This window comes from Gracilinanus agilis, chromosome 5, assembly GCF_016433145.1.
Source record: "Gracilinanus agilis isolate LMUSP501 chromosome 5, AgileGrace, whole genome shotgun sequence".
Taxonomy (NCBI): domain Eukaryota; kingdom Metazoa; phylum Chordata; class Mammalia; order Didelphimorphia; family Didelphidae; genus Gracilinanus; species Gracilinanus agilis.
This window is the reverse complement of record NC_058134.1, coordinates 211,507,079-211,527,513: the sequence shown is the minus strand read 5'-3', so window position 1 is coordinate 211,527,513 and position 20,435 is coordinate 211,507,079. Positions and strand designations below refer to the sequence as shown.

The window sequence follows — 20,435 nt, the reverse complement described above, 5'->3', positions numbered from 1 at the left end:
ACTTAACTAGCAACTTCTCAGTCTTTAATCCTCTTATCTCCTAAAATTACTCGTTATTTTTCATTTTGTTTCTATTCTATATTTACTTATCTGTGAGTAAACTGCATCCTCCCATTAATGAGGGACGATCCCTTTTGTATCTCAATTTTTAGCATACTGTGCTGCCTGGTACATATTAAGTACTTAATAAATGCTTGTTGTTTACCTGATAAAGATACAAATTTAGTAGATATAGATATAGATGGAAGAAATGGTCCCAAAGTGACATAAGCTTAGATGTCACTAATGGAATGTCCTAGGATTCTGTCGATGATTCTATGCAGCTCAACATTTTAAACAATAAATTGAACCTTTTGAAGGTACACTTGCCTAATGCTGTGGGAGGGATCGCCAAGACAAAGAATGATAGATAAAAAAAAAATTTTTAAATCCTGACAGGTCACAAAAATGGACTATGCTTAATAGAGATAAAGTTGTAATCCTGGTTCAGAAAAATCAACTTTGAAAATCTGAGATGAAAAGAGTAAGCCTAGACAAATGGTTAAATAGATTTGGAGGTTTTTGTGGATGAAAGGCTTAGTGAGCCAAGAATGTGACATGAATTGCAACCACAGAAGCTGAAGTTCTCAATTGAGGCACAGTGGTCCTAAAGAGGACCCTCTCAGGACATACCAGCAGTATTGTTCAGAATGCCACATTTTAGCAAGACATATATGCTGGAGTGTACCAAGGACTAATATCACATACTACCCATTACTTTAAATAATTATAAGTTAAACATCCAATATATTCTGCTAAGTGCTAAAGGAGAATGAATCAGTCAGATACTGGGAAAATCTGATCTATAAAGGACAAGTATTTCAAATGATAATCTTGATCTTTTACCCTGGCTGTTACTCGAACCTCTGACCCTAAACCGTAGAACCAATGCATTAAATAAGTTATCCCAGGCTTTAGGAAAAGCTATGGAAAAAAATACGGCATTTAACTAAACTGGAACATAAAAAATATTAAAGACAGCACTTATTTTAGTCAAAAGAATTTATTAGAAAATATTATGCACTACATAATTTGTTTAAGATAGTATTGTTTTAGTAGGCAGCACTCCAGCCATAGGCTACAAACACAGACCCTTGGGCAGCCACTGTGCTCCTGACAAGACATTCAAGCAGCAAGCACAGTGATCATTTCAAGGAGTGTAAGGGGGCAACTCAGTCATTAGCAGAAAGGTACACAAAATCTTTATAATTCCAAAAATTAATGGTCACCATCTTTAGGTTCTAAAAAATAATTTTCTTCAAAATCTTAGGAATTTTTTGGCCGGGAACATTTGCTAATAAACACTATTACATTTTGCTGTATTCTGGCCAAAAATTATAAAGTTGAAGTCTTAATACCAAAAGAGATCAGTAACTAACTGGTGATGATGATGGGGAATGCACATCAGATGTATGCAAAGTAAATTTAAATTCAGGGAAAATAACATGTGTATAAGGCAATATATAGTTTGTCAAAAAAACATACATCATGCATTTTCTGATAAATTCTTAAATATTTCCAAGTAAACAAGAAAAAGCATACTCATCGCATTCTAATCTATCAGACATTCTTAATTAGGAATTACAGATACAGCAGAGCTCCAATGTAACCACTGCCCCAACTAGAGATGGCAGCTCTCATTATTTCCCAGCAAGGTACAAAAAAACAAAAACAAAAACAAAACTTTCTACCCTAAACCTAGATTTGATATCCTTACCATATCTGCCCTTCTGTTAAGCCCTTTTGCTGGTTTGCAAGAGTAGTCTGGTAATGAGACTCAAAAGCATGAAGCGATGGGGGGATGGGGTGGGGTGGGGTGGGGGGGAAATGTTATATAAACAACTCCAAAAACTCCTAGAAGGAAAATGCAGGAAAATACGCACAGCGTGTGATTAATCAGCATAGGCATAGCAATTTGCTACAAATTTCTTCAAAGTGCTAACCAGTTTTAGTTCAAAATAGATGAAAAGTTCACACAACTGCTGCCACAGGTCAAAACTGAATTGGGAGAGAAAGAGGGTATTCTGGGAATCTTAAGACATGGTTTGCATGTGGCTTTAGGGAAGACAAAAAAAAAAATCAGTATCAAACTCCACATCCTATTACTCTTTTAAGTTTAGCTATGATGAGTTTTTAAACAAAAATACAAATCAGAAAAATGATAAAATGAAGCTATACCCCCTCTCCCCAAAAATGCAAAGGTCATTTTTTAATGCCTCAGAATTTTACTTTTAAAATCTGACAAAGGTGGTGTTACATTAATTAGGTCCTATATTGCAAATAACTGTGCCTACCAAAGCTAGGACCAGGCACATACTGTGCACCTAAAACTGAAGAAATGAAATATCTTTACTTTAAGATAGCATAGTAATAAACAGTATTGCTCAAGCTGAAGATTTTAGCAAGTAAAAGGGTCATATTTGACTTAGTGAAATAAAATCTTGCCTTGGAATATATAATTGTTTGACTAAATATCATTTATATTATTCAATTTCTAACCAAAGCTAATCCTGGCTGGGAGTGGAGGGAGATTTTGTACTGTACCAGTATCATCCTTTAAATAAAGGACCCCAAACTAGTCTTTAAGTTGCTATTTCCAAATCAGCGAGTTTTGTAGGATTTTCTAAGCCAATAGGTTTATCGTCCCCCAAAACCCAATTAAAACTGCACTACTCTCTTCCCTTACCACAAAACACATGTTCATGCCTAGGACTTTACAACATGTCTAAGTATTTTTACTCGCTGTAAAATGAGATTCCTAAAGAATGACAATAATACTATTCTTGACCTGTAAGCCAAGCCACCAAAAAGAAGTTTATATTATACCCTATTTCCAAGAAAAAAGTCAACACAAAAAAATCATGCACATAACTACAGATCTCAGGTGTCACAATTTGCTGCCTCTGCCAGTAGAAAATGTTAATGAAGGGTGCACGATTTCTAAAGTGTTCTCTGGATTGTCCTTCCATGTGTAGCCAGAGACTATGGACTGCTAAAATTTTAGCAAAGACAAAAGTTATACCATTTCTTCCTAATAAGCCAAAAGAGATGGGGGTAGGGGAGGGCACGAAATTAAAACAAGCAGCATAACCTTTATTTGGTGTTGAACAGTATCCCAAAAGTTGTGGAGTTGAACAGTACTATTGTCCATAATTTTTCTATCTAAACATTTTTCTCTGTTCTGACAGTCGTGCTTTTTTTAAAAAATATATATGTATATGTGTATGTATACACACACACACATATAAACAAATATACACACATACAATGAATCCAGCAACCAGTCTGTCTAGTTAATATCAGAAATATTATCCATGGCAATACATTATTTTAATTTTTACCACAATTCAAAGGGGAATAGACATGAGGAAGAAAATCCTACCATAATATATTTAGGCTTACAGTCTACATGTACATACCTCTTCCAAAACCAATGTTACTTGTTTCTAATTTATGTGCTCCATTGTTCAAGTCAAAATGCTGTACATCTTCCAGTATCCATACTATAGCACATTCCTAATTCAAATGCACTCTCCTTCAAACTTTTCACTTTCCTTTCAATTTGTTTTTGAAAAAAGGGATAAAGAAGTTGCAGTGCAGAACTCTATTAATTTAGAACAAACCATTATAACCTACATTGAAAAAAGAGAATTTTATCAAAACCAGATTTCAATAACAGTTGTGTATAATTTTCAGTTAATGGTACTTGTTGAAATTGCACTTTGCAGATAATCTTGATAGTGTTCTTAGCGCTTCTATTTCATCCTATTTTTTTTTCAGTAGATGCAGGTTCTTCTGGGTTTTTCTTTTGGCTCCCCTTCCGAGAATGTTTGTATTTGTCTACATAGGCTTTAACCAGATTTGCCACTTTAGCAGAATTCACTTCTCCACTCTTACTATGACAAACCTGTAGCAGAAATGGGGAGGGGAGGAGAAGATTTTTATTTGTAGAAGGCGGCAACATCACAACCTTTGACTCAACCAAACAAACAATAAAAAATGGAAGGCTTCAAGGAAAACAAATGTCTCCAAAATATCCCACTCAATAGTTTAACAATAATGCTCTGTACTTATCTGGAATATTAGCTCCAAAACAAATCTAACTTAGATTTAATACTTGTTTAAATATATTTATCTATAGTTCAACCTTGTATAACAAAGAAATACCATCAGGGTATAACTTACTTTATCTACTGCCTTCCGCACAATCTCTTTGTATTCTTCCTTGGTAATATCTTTATTTTGGTAAAATGGCTTAATGGCCAACTTTACTTCCTGTGCTGCTTTTTCTTGAATTTGCAATTTCTGATAAGAGAAAAACAATGACTGCTTCAATTATACACTGGAAAAATCACATCTTTAAAAATGTCTCAAAACAATTCAAATTCTAAAATATTAAAAATCTCTTCAAAAATTAGTTTTAACAAATGCAGTGTTTCTAAAGATTCTAATAAAAGTATAGGCTCTGAAAAATATATAAATTAATATATTTGCTCATTGTTATTAAGCATTAAAATAATTATCATCTACAAAATAACCTTGGAAATTCAAGGATAGGAAATTGGCATAGTTTAATCTTTACTTTGTTTTTAGTATCAGAAAATTAAGTATGTATTTCTCTTAACTTTGAACTTGCCTTGTCTGTCTTCGAGCTATCTGCGCTGGCTTCCACTGTAACACTTACTTTGCTTTCTGCCAATTTTACAGCAGCATTAGGAGCTTTGCTGTGACTTGATGATGAAGCATTACCAGAACTTGGTCCCTGAAATGTGCCCATATTTCCAGGGGTTGATGTTGGAGCAGGCAAGACTGGTGTACTTGTGTTATTACCTACATGAGAAGCACTAGGAATACCCTGTTTTAAAGAGTTAACAGCAGTTAATGAATTATTCTCAATGTATCTGACACTTTAAACTTCCCAAGTTATATAAATAAATGTCAACAATTCACAATAACATTTAATTACCTGTAGTACTATCTGAAGACAAATGAGTAACCTTCAAAAACTAGCTTACCACAATCTTTTACATCTAAAATACTAGTCAAAATTATTTTAAAGATGCACTTGCATTGCCACGTGCTGACAACATGAAAACAACTCGATGAGTTTAAAGAACAGTACCTCTTAGGCAAAGATCTTTTAGGAAAATTAACTGATCACTGTTCCGAGTGAAAATGTCCTTCTTTTTTAAAAAATGAAGGAAACAAGACATCAAATTCAAATAAAGCCAGTTGTCATGAAGATTTTTTAAAAATCAAATACTCTGAAACACCACGACCTCTGTTCTTCTCACTAAATCATGCTGAATTATCATTAGATTTCTAAAGTCTCTAGAATGCAGACATAATGCTGAATTCTTTTTTTATTTGTATGAACTATTTTCATTCTGTTGACTTCTGCAGAAGCATCACTTAAGACAAGAAGCTGCATGAAAATAAGAAGAGTACTTAATATTGTCCATGCAAACCTTTACAAAGGACATTGACTGCAAATTTCTTTTGATTTTCCCCTCTGTTTTCACCACAGTAAGTTTGTGAATATGAAGGACAGACGTTAATGGATAATGAACATATTTACCTAGAGTTTGTCCGAACAAGACAACATAAGCTTCATCACATTATATCATGATGTTTCCTCATAATGTGGAGACATTAGAGTAAAACAGAGAATTTAGCCTCCAACATGTCTGCAATTTTTGTCAAAACAATTGTCATTTTTAAAATGTCATTGTCAGAAATCTGTGTGACTGTTGATTGAAATTATATACATACATATCGGTTTGGGACAATAGATTTGAATTTTTGAGTTTGTCAATTCATTTTTATATCAAATATTGGAGAAAATGGTTGGGATTAGTCAAAACAATTTTTCATATGTCAGGAAGCTTTTATTCTTTTAACATCTGACACCATTAGCTAAATTTTGTTTCAAAGGGACTATGCTGATTAAATCTTAGTTGCTAAAAAACATACCTGTGATTGTTTTCCATCTGGTTGTGAAGCAATGTAGTTGACTTGTTGGGATGGCGGGGGAGGGGGTGGTGGTGGTGGTAATCCCTGAGACACATTAGCAGGAGCAGCTACCTGCATGAGAGGCACTCCTGTATGGAGATGCATGGGTAGCTGAGGATGAATGTTAAATGGATTACGTTGGATGTTCATCAAGGGGGCATGAACACCCACTGGATATGGGAAGATATTCATAGTTTGGTGTTGTGCATTCATTTGTTGTTGCATTACATTCATTTGTTGCGGCATCATAGTTATAGGAAGCTGAGTACCATCACCTTGTTGGTTGGTTTGGTCTTTGAGGTTTTGATCTATCAAAAAAAAAAAAATTCCCTTTAAAAAAATTGATACTTTTTGGGTCCACAGAAATATCCTAGCAACATAGTTTCCCACACCTTCACCAAGTATATTCCCTAAAAACAAATTAAATAAGGCTTCCTAATAGATTATTTACAACTAATTAACTTCAAATTATAGCTTCCTTTAGACAGTAAAGTACTACTAAATACTATACTCAAATCTCATTAAAATAAATTAATTAGGAATTTGTTAAGGCTCTTTAAAAAACCTGAAAGTCAGGGCACTAATGTGTCCAACAACAAAATCCTATGAAATTTCTGTCATTTTCTGGTATGAGATGATTTTCTGATGCAACTTTCAGCTGAAAATATCTTTTAAGAAAACACTTTCATGTGATAGTGGCCCATAAATGCTAGATAAGACTCCAAAAAATTTACTGATTAGTCAATGGAAATGTACTTTGAGATATTAGTAGGTTTTAAATTAGTAATTCAAAATAGTCAATTTTCATTTCAGTCAAGTGTTTTTCTCATGTTTCTCAAACGAAACACAAAAATGAATATTTAATATAGGCTTCTTAAGAGACATGATTCCACGTTTGCCTGGCACTTAATATAATACTTGTCTATTAAAATGCTTCAAAGTAAAAAAAAATGCAGCTATCCCTTCCCACACTGCAACCTCCCCCAATATGGTTTTGATAAAACATGGGTTGACATAAGAAATCAAATGGGAATTTTGGGGGGAGTTTTGTGGAAGCTGTAAATAATGTGTGAATGCCAGTAGATACCAAAGAAAAAGTTAAAAACTCAGAAATACTATACTCAAATACCCAAATGCATACTATACCCAAAATTAGCAATAAGGTACTATAAAAATTCCAAAAAAGAAATACAGAAAAGTTAGTTGTTCTCTAATATAAAAAGATGGCCAAAAAAATTTTATGTAGATTTTCAAGATCTAAGGAGTGCCATATCTATAACTCCTGGGACGTGGAAGGGATAACTATTTCCTTTCTTTCTTTCTTTCTTCTTTTTTTTTTTAAACCCTTACCTTCTCTCTTGGAATCAATACTATGGATTGGTTCCAAGGCAGAAGAGCGGTAAGAGCTAGACAATGGGGGTTAAGTTACCTGCCCAGCTTAACACAGCTAGAAGTACCTGAGGCCAGATTTGAACCTAGGACCTCCCGTCTCTAGGCCTGACTCTGCATCCACTGAGCTACCCAACTGCCCCCTGGGATAACTATTTTCAATAAATATCAGTTTGAATATAAACTATGGCCAAAAATATTTTTAGTATACCTATCTAAAATTAGCACATTAGTTAAATACTATTTAATGAGTTCCAATAATTGTTCAAGTTCTTATTACTTTAAATTACAAATTCTATAGAAAACAGAATTTGTTGTCAAGTTTTGTTACACTGAATAGTGATTGAAGTAAAGTAGACTTTTGGGAAGGTTTTGGAAATATTTTGCTAATCACAAATTTTTTAAAATAGAATTTAATCTTTATCTTACGGTTTTAAGTATTTTTCTAAACTATAAATAAAAGTTCCACTTTAATTCATTTCCACAAATAAATGTGTAGGGGGAAGAAGAATGATGGTAAATCAAATTCTTAATCATTACTTTATCGTAAAAACTAATAAATTATTAGCAAAAAAAACAACAATCCATTTTTTAAAAAATATACTACCTTGCTCAGGTGTTTCCTCTTCTTGCCTCATCCAACCAGACTGTGGGCCTGAGGAATTCCTCCCTCTTCTTGAATAATAATTCTGTACATCAGCAGGCAACGTCTTTCTTACAGCCCAACTAGATGCAGAAGTCCACCCTGACCTATCAGCAGGGGTATCAAATGAAAATTCTTGCTCACTTTTACGTCTATAGGATTGCTGTTCAACAAACTTTGATGACTCATTCCCTGAACTATTTGAGTTCCCTGAGAGGGGCTTTCTGTTTTGCCATCTATTTTCATTCTGTTCATTATGTCCAAATCCTGCTCTGAAGGTGCTTCTGCCCCGGTTGCCTCTGCCCCGGCTGGACATCCAACTGGAACCAAAGTTTTTATTCCAAGATTTCCCTGAAGTATCATGTCTATTTTCTTCCCAATGAGAATCTTTAAATTTCTCTGTATTCCTAGTCCTTGGGTCTTGACCTGAATTTATTCTTTCCATTATCCAATCTGGACAGTCATTTTTATGTTTATCAGCAGAACACTGTTCATCAATATCTGGATTAACTTCATTTTTTTCTTTTTTCAAGTTTTCATTCTGCTTATCTTGTTCATTCTTTCTGTATCTATCATTTCCCCTGGGAAACCTCCAATTGTCATTTGTCCATCTTTCCTTCCACCTAGGAGAGTAACTGTCTCTGTCATTTCTACTGAAGGAGGACTTATTACTTTTTGTTCTAGATCTTGAACATGACCTAGAACGAGATCTGGACCTAGACCACCTTCTGGCCCTCCTCTCCCTAACACGATCTCTCCTTTGCCCATCTCTGTCATTTTCTCTTTCTCTGCTTCGAGATCTAGATTTCTCTCTTGGGGAAGAATCTTTTGTTCTTGATTGAGACCGTCTACCCTCTCTTGAAGTGTCTCTCCTAGGAGAGAGTGACTGAGACTTCCTGCCTTCCTCTCTTTTTGGAGACCAAGACTGAGATCGTTTCCTCTCTCTTGCAACATCCCTCTTTGGAGATCGAGACTGAGACCGAGATCGTCTTCGACCTCTGGTAATTTCCATTTTGGGAGATTGAGAATGAGATTTTCTGCTTTCTTTTCCTATGTCTTTCTTAGGAGATTGAGATTGAGACCGCTTCCTTTCCCGTATAATGTCTTTGCTAGGAGACCATGTTGTAGAAGGAGAATGAAATCTAGACCTTCTAGTTCGAGGCTTTTTAGCCTTATCTACTAAATTTGCAGAATTTTCAGTCTCAAGCGTGAGTGTTGCACCCTTTACACTTATAAGATCTGAATCTTGTGTTTTATCTTGAGAATTTTCCTCCAGTTTGGTTTTAGCACTGACAGTCAGTTCACTCTCAGATTCATTTTGGTCACTACAAAATGAGTCACATTCCATAGGTATTGTTTCATTATTGTCCTCATTAAAATGTTTGGGGAACTGTTCGCTATCTAAATTAGATGATTCTGTATTTTTATTTTCTTCAGCAAGAAATTCAGACTTCTCTTCTATAGATTTGTTAACATTATCATTGTCTGACAGATCATCTTTCAATAAATTTTTATTTTCTTGAGTACTTTCTAAATGTTCATTATTTGAATAAACTATTGTACTTTCCTCATTTCCAGGGCAATCCAGTTCACCAGATTCTGTATGATCAAGCAAATCAACCTTTGGGTTCTCAGGAACATGATCTTCTACAAGTAATGCTTCTTCATGTTCAAGGGACTCAACCTCAGAACTTTGTACACATAATACTTTAATCTCAGAATCAAGATGGCCAACGGTACTCACTTTGAGACTCTCTGTACTTTGATCTTCATTTACCTTTGATTCTGTACTCTCAAATACCTCATCTTTGAAATTAGTATCAACCTGGTTTACATCTCCCTCAGATTTTGAATGCGTAAGCAATTCATTTTGAGGACTTTCAAGGGCTGCATCTGCCTTTACCTCAAATTCTAAATGCTCAGATGTTTTAACTTGAGTTTCTATTGGTTCATCTTCTTTCTCAGTATTATTCTTAGAGAGCTCACTTTCTAAAAACAAAGTGTCTTTCTCAGTACCTTTGTTCTCAATTTCCTTAATTTCTTCTTCAACTAGCAGAGAAGGTTCTGGATTATCAGAATCAGAAAATGACTTCTCTACAGTATCCGGTTCTTTTCCATGATTTTCTTTAAGTTCCTCAATGTCTACATGTTCATTTAAACTTCCCAAGCCATTAGCAGATTCTTGCTCTATGTCTGGCTGCATGATGCAAGAGTTGCAACTTTCTGTATTGGATATACATTCTTTATCCAATACAGGGAGTGTGTCAGACTCTAAAACTTCTTCATCTGCAGAATCACTAGAAGATGATTTTTCAGGGAGAGATGATGAACTTCGAAGTTTCTTTCTAACTACAGGTGCCTTCCTAGTTCTTCTCTTAGGCTTTCTTTTGGGGACTGGTCTAATCTGCTTCTTGGAATCTGCTGAAGTGGAAACATTTACCGATGAATTATTGCTATCTGGAGCATCACACTCAGAATTATTTGAAATCGGTGAATTCTGAGACTGACTAACAGTTTCAGATTTCATATTACGTGTAGATCTTCTCCTAGGAGTTGTTTCTGCAGGCTTTCTTCTTGTTCCTCTACTATTTGATGTGCCTGAAGTTTGTTTCTTCTCCTCTCCCCCTTGTGTATGTGCTAGCACATGTTCCTTGCAAAATGACCCTAGTAACAAAATTAAATATAGTATTTATTAAATAACACATGTCTGTAATAAACATACCTCCTGATATAAGTTGCATAGATATTACATAGTATGGGCAACTAGGGCCTGGAGTCAGGAGGCCCTGGGTTCAAATTTGGTCTCAAGACACTTCCTAGCTATATGACCCTAGGGAAGTCACTTGATCCCAACTACCTAGGCCTTACTGCTCTTCTGCCTTAGAATCAATATTAATTATAACACAGAAAGTATGGATTTTATAAATCTATATAGATGTGTATAACTATATATATTACACAGCAATAGATTTTTCAAAGCAAAAGACCTCAAAAGCAATCCAAATTAAAGTTTAGAAACAAACCCATACCTGAAAAACCTGTTTGTGATGTATCCTATTTAGCAATAATACTTGAATAAGCATACATATATTATTTATCATATTCTAGTCTAAGTGAGATAATACATATAGGAAACAAATATTTAATATGGACCACTGGCTTTATGAGTCCATGTAACCACGGGATAAGACTTTTTACTGGGACAACACGCAGAAAAAGTTCTAAATAATTTACTGAAAGTTAGCTAAAAGAAGAAATGAATTAGAGAGGCCACAATTCCTGTTTCATGACCAATGAAACCACAAAGGCATTATCCTTTTGTCAATAAAAAAGATAACAGGTGGGCTTAAACTTTTGAATTCCAATTTTATTACATGCTAGCAGAAAAAGTCTAAAGTAAATCTTTAAATTTCTTCAGAAACAAAATTTACTGTCAAAAAATTCAGTAAATGGTGTTTAAGATTCAATGTAACTTTCTGAAACTATTTTGTTATGTCTTTCTCTCTCTTCCTTTGTTTCTTTTTTGATTCCCTGGGACTTCCTATATATTGCCCAGACTTAAAATACAGCAGGCACTTACAGGCCAAATCCCAATAATGATCTTTGAATTTTTCCACCTTGGCCTGGTGGACTACCACTCTCAAGGGCTCTACTGATGGTAGATTTGGTGCAGATACCTGATTACCTTTAACCCTATTTAACCTTAAAATTTGAAAGCTCAATGATTTACTAGCCTTCCCAGTAGAAGAGATTACAGGCATGAGCTACCACATCTGGCTACATTTTCATAACTTATATATTTTTCCATGCAACTGAAAGGGGAAAGCTCTTTAAAAATATATTTTGACATTTTACCAAAGTCCTCCAAAGAAATAGTATTCATTGGAAAAATTGTTCTTGGCAACATAGAGGAAACAAGAGGAATGATTTCAGCTCCAGCCATCCAAGGAATGAAACCAACTCTGAAAAAATTGAAATATAAACATATTGACATTTCAAAAAATTAGCAAAATGTTTTAAAGTAAAAACTTATTTAAATCAAGATAACAATACTGAAATTAAGTAGTTAAAATTCATATGTATGCCCAATGATAAGTTATTGGTAGGACCTTTAGATTTTTTAAATTGCTTGTCAACAGGCTACAAATAAATCATCTATGAAGACTTTTTTTGGTACTCAGTATACTAAAGGGAGACTAAGAACAATTAGTAGAATTACAGTTAATTTCTTGTTTTTAAAAACATTTAAGCAGTAGCAATTAGAGAAGAAAAAGAAATTGAAGGTATTAAAATAGGCAATGAAAAGACCAAACTATCACTCTTTGCAGATGATATAATGGTCTACTTAAAAAATTCTACAGAATTAACTAAAAAGTTAGGGGAAATAATCAATAACTTTAGCCAAGTTGCAGGATACAAAATAAATGCACATAAATCATCAGCATTTCTATATATTTCCAACACATCACAGCAGCAAGAGGTAGAAAGAGAAATTCCATTCAAAATCACACTAGACAATATAAAATACTTAGGAATCTATCTGCCAAGACAAACACAGGAATTATACGAACACAACTACGAAACCCTTTCCACACAATTAAAACTAGAACTAAACAATTGGAAAAGCATTGATTGCTCGTGGGTAGGATGAGCTAACATAATAAAAATGACCATTCTACCCAAATTAATTTACCTATTTAGCACCATACCTATCAAACTACCAAAAAACTTTTTTACTGAATTAGAAAAACTATAACAAAGTTCATTTGGAAGAACAAAAGTCCAAGAATATCAAGGGAACTAATGAAAAAAAAAGTGAAGGAAAGTGGCCTAGGAGTACCAGATCTTAAACTGGTAAAGCAGCAGTCATGAAAACAATATGGTACTGACTAAGAGATCAGTGGAATAGACTAGGGGTAAGCGACCTCAGCAAGACAGTCTTCAATAAACTCAAAGAACCCAACTTTTGGGACAAAACCCCACTATTTGACAAAAACTGCTGGGAAAATTGGAAAACAATATGGGAGAGATTGGGCCTGGATCAACATCTCACACCCTATACCAAGATAAACTCAGAATGGGTGAATGACTTGAATATAAAGAAGGAAATTATAAGTAAATTAAGTGAGCACAGAATAGCATATTTGTCAGATCTATGGGAAAGGAAAGATTTTAAAACCAAGCAAGAGTTAGAAAAAAAATCACAAAATGTAAAATAAATAATTTTGATTACATTAAACTAAAAAGTTTTTGTACAGACAAAACCAATGCTACCAAAATTAGAAGGGAAGCAACAAATTGGGAAAAAAATCTTTAAAACAAAAAACTTAGACAAACATCCAATTACTCAAATACAGAAGGAGTTAAATCAATTGTACGAAAAATCAAGTCATCTCCCAAACAATAACTGGGCAAGGGACATGAATAGGCAATTTTCAGATAAAGAAATCAAAACTATCAATAAGCACATGAGAAAGTGTTCTAAATCTCTAATAATAAGAGAAATGCAAATCAAAGCAACTCTGAGGTATCACCTCACACCTAGCAGATTGGCTAAAATGATGACAGAGGAGAGTAATGAATGTTGGAGGGGATGTGGCAAAATTGGGACATTAATTAACTGACAAAAAGAAGTAGTGATCCTTAAAGCACTCCCCCTTCAATGGCTATTAAAAGTTACTGTGGTGGCTACTGCTGTGAGTCAATGTTTCCAAAAGCATTCAAGTCCATAATGAAACTAGTTGAGGGGAACAGCTAGGTGGCTTAGTGGATTGAGAGCCAGGCCTGAAGTCAGGAGGTCCTAGGTTCAAATCTGATCTCATATACTTTCTGGCGGTGTGACACTGGACACTTAACCCCCATTGCCTGCCCCTTACTATTTTTCTGCCTTGGAACCACTACACAATATTGGTTATAAGAAGGCTTAAAAAACAAAAAACAAAAAACAAACAAAAAAACAAACAAAAAAACAGGTTGAGTTGCATAAACTGAAAAGGAAAGTGTGGTCAAAAACAAAAAAACAAGGCCAAGACCTAATAAACTATTGTTTTGAAATAACTTTATAATCCTCAAAAAATAAAGACCTTCAAAAGGACCTGGTAGCTAGAGAGTTTATTACTGATTATTCTATAATGCAGCATAAACATCTTGAAACTAGAAGGAACAGTAAGCCTAAATTTTTCTTAACTACTGTAATAAACAAGACAATGTAAGGAAATGAAGTTCCAAGGACTAAAAAAGGTCATTTTTACTGATGAAACTCACTCTTTATCTAAGTCTATATCAAAATTGTTCTCAGAAGAAGTAGGGTTGATATTCTTTATCCAACTCTACAATAAAATGTTTCTTAGATTTTTATTCTAGTGTGTCTCAAAGTCTTGCCCCATTGAGGGAATGATTAATTTTCATAAATATATGCTAACAAAATAATCTCAGAACTGAAATTCTCAAATGGAGGTGACTTCGACATGACCTTGTACCATTCCATACATAACAAAAGGTCAAGAAATTTATCTAAGAGTTGGAGGCAAACATTCTTCAATGATTTGGGAACTTGCTTGGCTTAATTCCCATTGAAAACTCATGGCTGTAATCAAAGCTAGAACAGAAAAAATGGATTGTTTATCCAAAACACACTGAATCTTTCACATGATTAAAGTGTGGTTTCCTGATGAATAATTAAAACATTTGTGTCAAAATTTAGTGAACTCAATGCCAAATCAGTAAAACAAGTGACAGCAACAAATGGGTATATTGCTTATTAAAAGTTTTCTAAACATATAAAATGTTGTAAGGTTTGTTACACATTACTTTAATTTCATTATTTCACATTGTAAACCCAGCTATTTTGCATGCCACTATAAATATTTTTTTGTCTTGAGCACGTTTTAGACATATAATAAGAGAATAACTTATTTGGAGCCCATTAACTTCATTTGTTGTTTTTTTAATTTTTCAAACATTTACCTTCTGTGTCAGAATTGATATTAAGTATCAGTTCCAAGGCATTAGAGTGCTATGGGCTAGGCCAGTGATGGGCAAACTTTGTTTTTTTTTTTTGTTTTTTTTTAACCCTTGTACTTCGGTGTATTGTCTCATAGGTGGAAGATTGGTAAGGTTGGGCAATAGGAGTCAAGTGACTTGCCCAGGGTCACACAGCTGGGAAGTGGCTGAGGCCGGGTTTGAACCTAGGACCTCCTGTCTCTAGGCCTGACTCTCACTCCACTGAGCTACCCAGCTGCCCCTAACTTTTTACAGAGGGGGCCAAAAGAAAGGAAATGCTCATCTGTCAGTCTGTTTCTAAGACAACTCTTTGGAAGTTTCATTGTATTGTATCCTACTCATTGTATCCGTCAGATTAGGAATAATGTCACACTGCCGGGATAGAACATTTCAGGGGGCTGCATCTGGCCCGCAGGCAGTAGTATGCCCATCACTGGACTAAGCAATTGGGGTGAAGTGACTTGCCCAGGGTCACACAGCTAGGAAGTGTCTGAGGCTAGATTTGAACCCAGGACCTCTCATCTCTAGGCCTAGCTCTCCATCCACTAGCTGCCTCCACTTAGTATTTTTTTAAATTGTTGATGAACTGAAATATTTGTCATCTTTCAAGTCCCAGTTCATGAAACTTTGATTCCTTTTTTTAGACAAGACCTTTTCCTGTTTGAATCTTTTATGTTACTCTATTTGAGTCTCCCCTGTCACATTTCAACATGTATTACTGCTATTTTTGAGACTTTTATTTCTCTTACTAGAATATACAAACTCTGTAGAGGCAGGACTTTTTTTTTTCCATCTCTGTATCTCTAGCACACTGCCTAAATAAATATTTTAAATGGATTTAATAGGAAAGAAGCGTAAGGTTTTAGTAACAAAGAGAAAATTTGTACATAGTAGCAAAACTAGTGTGGAAGTTTTATATAGTATGGACCAACAAAGGAGGGCTGACAAGAGGAAACCAGAGGTAGCAAGTGAGTGTTTCAGAGACTATTGCAGCAGACCTATGGCTTAATTTAATCACACACTAGGGTCCCATGTTTGGGAATGCCTAACATACAAAAAATCCAAAAAAGCTTCTAAAACAATTACTTAGGTGATTAATGATTGTTAGTATAAAAGAACTTTTTAACTAATAAAACTAATCATTCAAAGTTACCTTGACAGCAACTGTCTCTTTTGCATTTTAAGTTATTTGATTTATGTATAATTTCCCAAGAATACCTGTCTTAAGTTCCTTGATTCTATGTCAACATTTAATTACTATAGCAAAACATTTCATTTTACCTTGCAACTCCAGGTAATGTATCAGAGAACCATGACAATTGTAGTTCCTGTCTCTTTTGTCTAATCATTGAGTCAATTTCAGTGAATTCTGTAAATCCTGTACTAAAAGACAAATTTTATAAAATTTATCACTTTGAAAAATAAAGGGAATTATTCTTGCCTAGCACTACAGAATAAAAAAAGATTTTTTTCATTAAAACATTGACAAAATGGAAGGAAACCTTCAAGTATAATTCATCATACAAAATATTTAAGTATTGCACATTGACATAGTTCTTGTTGATATAATAAAAGTTTTGATCATTAATGCAAGTAATGCAATAAATATATTTGTTATTTCCATCTTCCACAAGACAGAAAGCAAGAATAATTTCTGTAAACAAATTTTCCCAAAGGAAAGTAAAACTGAAAAAAAGATGCACAAACCCTCAAGACAACTTATTTTATTTTCAGAAAAAAAAGACTACACAACTGCTGCTTGTCCACAACTTCCAAAAAATAAAAGTTCAAACATTAATAGTTTTAGCTATAATAATTTCTCAACTGAAACAAAATATGACACAAAAGAAAACATGCAATATAGTCTACTGTTACTATAATGGACAGAACACAAACTTTTCAAAAATCACTCAGAATTTTTTCTTTGCTGCTTTGTGTCTAAAATTTTAAGTACAGATGTTCCATTTTGACAAAGTATTTGAATTAGTGTGTCTGTTTATCATTACCAATGTAACTAAACAGATGATTTTAGGATTTCTATTCATTTTTATTCTTTTAGTTTCTAGAATTAAGCCTATAACTTTCCATATAACCTTCCAATTAACCATAAAACACTTCCACATGAGGAAAAATTTCCACATTTAACAATAACCCACTTTTTTTTTGCCATCTCTTTGAATTAAAAAAAAAAACGAACTCTAGATGAATGCCTTTTAAAACTGCCACAAACAAAAGTGGCTTCAAGATCAATTTAACTTGAAAACAAAAAACAGCAAAGTGGGAAGTATATATACTTAAAAAGAATTGGAAGGCCTAAATTTTAATTTATATAAACTTATTTATCATTACTGAAACATAATGATTATGATAAATGAAAAATACTAACCAGTAACTCCTAATGGTACAAGAAGATTCTCCAATGTGATTATCAGAAGAAAATACACTGGAAAAATAATTTTGGAACCAGTGATTTGGACAGTTCTGTCTTTGAGGCTAGAAAAGTAAAAAGTTAATATTATAACATAGTCAAATAATATTCATATTAAAATTATTTTATAGGACCAAGAAAAATGTTTCTGTGTATTTCAACGAACCTTATTTATCTTAATTAATGTGGCTTTCCTTTTCACCATTTCATTATTTGAAGTATTTCCTGCATAAAAAAAACCAAGAGAGTTGGTAACCTTTTCTAAATTTTTATTTTAAGACAATACTCTTATAACTACTAATAACTACTTAAACTAGTTATAAAGATGAAAAATACGTACAAGTAAGCTAAAAGTAAAATTCACTATAAGACCTCATTTGTAATAGATTTCAGTTTCCAGTCTCTTGGCTAAAGACAAAGGACACAAATTTTTCAGATACAGGTAATGTTTGGATTTGTTTTCCACTATTGATAGCAGAGGTATTAGAACCACCATGATAAAATCTAATAAATACTCTTCAAAAAGACTATGTAAGATATAGGATTCAAGCTTCTTTTTCTGATCTTCACTGTACAGCTAACATTCGTATTGAAGTTGTCCAAGTCTAAAATAATAATTTTTTTTGCAGAAGAAAATAAAATTTCAATAGAACAGAGCTATATAAAAGTATTCATTTTTTGGCTAATGTTAGTGAAGTTCCATCCCATTGTTCCTTTTAAAACTTATCCTAATATAGTATAATTCTATCAGGAATTCTTTTTTCCAAGAGAAAGGCAAGAACCTAATTTTTATCTGCTAGTTTAAGAAATGACATATCACTACACGGAATACCCTTAGATCTTTGTAACCTCAAGACCAGTGTTACTACTTCTCTATTAAAAGATGCCACCACTAATGCGACCACTATACTCACGGACAAGGACAGTCTCATAAGTAAAGTTGTGACTATTCAAAATGACTCACTTATTGTTATGACTACACATAATATAAAAGTGTTTCTTCTATCTGACTGGTCAATAATAAAGCTATCGCTATTCAACATAACTAACTTTTCATTTCTTTAAAGTATATTCACAGAGTAGCTGCATGGCTTTCTATTACCCATTCTGCACAGATATAGTACACAGAACCATTTGTAGAAACAATCAATGTCTGAGAACTGGCAAAGTTCCCAAATTTGGGTTGGTTATTTTGTCTTGCCCTTTCATGTTAAATAAGGTTTAAAAGTAATACTGATAAAACTCTTGAAACAAAAATTATTAATTAACATCTATGACTAACTAAATCTCCAAAGGATTACATTATAAATTTAAAATTTACCTGCAAGAACAAAAAGTCAAGATTCTCAAGGGAAATAAAAGAAGTGAGAACTATTTGTAGCAATTCTTTTTGTGACGGTAAAGAATTGGAAATTGAAGAGATGTCTATCAATTGGGGAATGGGTCAACAAGTAACATGTGATTCTGATGGAATACTATTGTGTTATAAGAAATGACAAGCAGGATGGTTTAAAAAAAACTTGATTAGACAACCAAGATTAAAGCAAAGTGAAGTGAGCAGAACCAGAGACCTTTGGTACACAGGAACAGCAATATTGTCAAAGATGATCAATTGTGAAAGATCAAGACAATTACAAAAAATCCATAATGAAAAATGTTATCCATCTCCGGAAAGAGAACTGATAAACTCGGAGTGCAGACTGAAGCATACTTTTTAAAATTTATTTTCCTTTGGTTTTGTGTGTATGTGTTTTATAATATGGCTAATATGGAAACAAAATGAATTTTAAAGTATTTTTTAAATAAAGAGGATAAAAAACCAAAAAAGTAAGAGTAGTAACAAGATTTCAAATCAAGCAACAGTTTAAAAAAAGATTAAAAGAGATAAACAAGGAAACTTTATTTTGTACTTAAAGACAGTTTAGATCAGTGGTTCCTAAACTTTTTTGGCCTACCGACCCCTTTCCAGAAAAAATAATACTTAGTGCTCCCTGTCACATACTATCACCGCCCCCTTACAGTTATTCACTGCCCCCAAATGCACCTGTGGCCATCACTGCTCCCCTGGATCACTGCAGCACCCACCAGGGGGCAGTGGTTCCTACTTTGGGAATCACTGGTTTAGATAATAGATCAATATCAATACTTAATCTACATGAATTGGAACAGCATATCATTTAAAAAGGAAAAGTTAATTGAATTATAGGGAGAAACAGATAAAACTTACTAGTAAGCTATCTTTACTGACCTCTCCATACCTGCTAAATTCAACCTAAACAGCTTTTCATTTTTAAGTAGCATATTTAAGAAAAGTCTATGTCCTCATAAAATTTTAGGTTCATTATTCTACCTATCTTGGGAACAATTCCAAGTAACCTATATACAGGAAATCTCAGTCATCAGTATTAAAATAGGTAATCAGCATCATGTGTAATGTAAAAATTAAAATTTAATTTGCTTAAAATTCTAATTCTCTAGGCCTCAAGAGGAGAAATATAAAGGAAAATTTAGGCAATGTAAAAAAAGATATCAAAAAAAGAAACAAAAAGGTTTTACTCAGTTGAAATTCTTAAAATACTAGGATAAATGGTGTGTTCTATATAAGTTAACTGTAAAAAGAGAGATCAGTTAACAAGGTATTTCACAGATATATCTGTTAATGCAAAGCAACCTTGGCATATCAGTGTACTACACAGAGCAAATATTCCTAAAGATAACAATTCATTTTCTTTCTTCTTCTTCTTTTTTAACTCTTACCTTCTGTCTTAGAATCAATGCTGGGTATTGGTTCTAAGGCAGAAGAGCAGTTAGAGCCAGACAATGGAGATTAGGTGATTTGCTCAGGGTCACAAAGCCAGGAAGCATCCACCACATTTGAACCCAGGACCTCCTGTCTTGAAGTCTGCTTCTCTATCCACTGAG

General features: G+C 33.7%; 1 protein-coding gene across 1 annotated transcript in view; it reads right to left on the bottom strand.

Annotated features, from left to right (window-relative positions):
• Positions 1–2,560: 2,560 nt before the first annotated feature.
• The window catches only part of SCAF11 (SR-related CTD associated factor 11), a 107,715-nt gene continuing 89,840 nt past the window's right edge, over positions 2,561–20,435 (bottom strand). The window contains exons 8-16 of the mRNA XM_044679103.1: positions 17,680–17,738; positions 17,472–17,578; positions 16,367–16,468; positions 11,939–12,045; positions 8,048–10,747; positions 6,013–6,359; positions 4,676–4,894; positions 4,225–4,344; positions 2,561–3,946 (exon numbers count right to left, since the gene is read on the bottom strand). Coding sequence (XP_044535038.1) covers positions 3,800–3,946; positions 4,225–4,344; positions 4,676–4,894; positions 6,013–6,359; positions 8,048–10,747; positions 11,939–12,045; positions 16,367–16,468; positions 17,472–17,578; positions 17,680–17,738 — 3,908 coding nt within the window. The 3' untranslated portion in view covers positions 2,561–3,799. The remainder of the gene's footprint in view (positions 3,947–4,224; positions 4,345–4,675; positions 4,895–6,012; positions 6,360–8,047; positions 10,748–11,938; positions 12,046–16,366; positions 16,469–17,471; positions 17,579–17,679; positions 17,739–20,435) is intronic.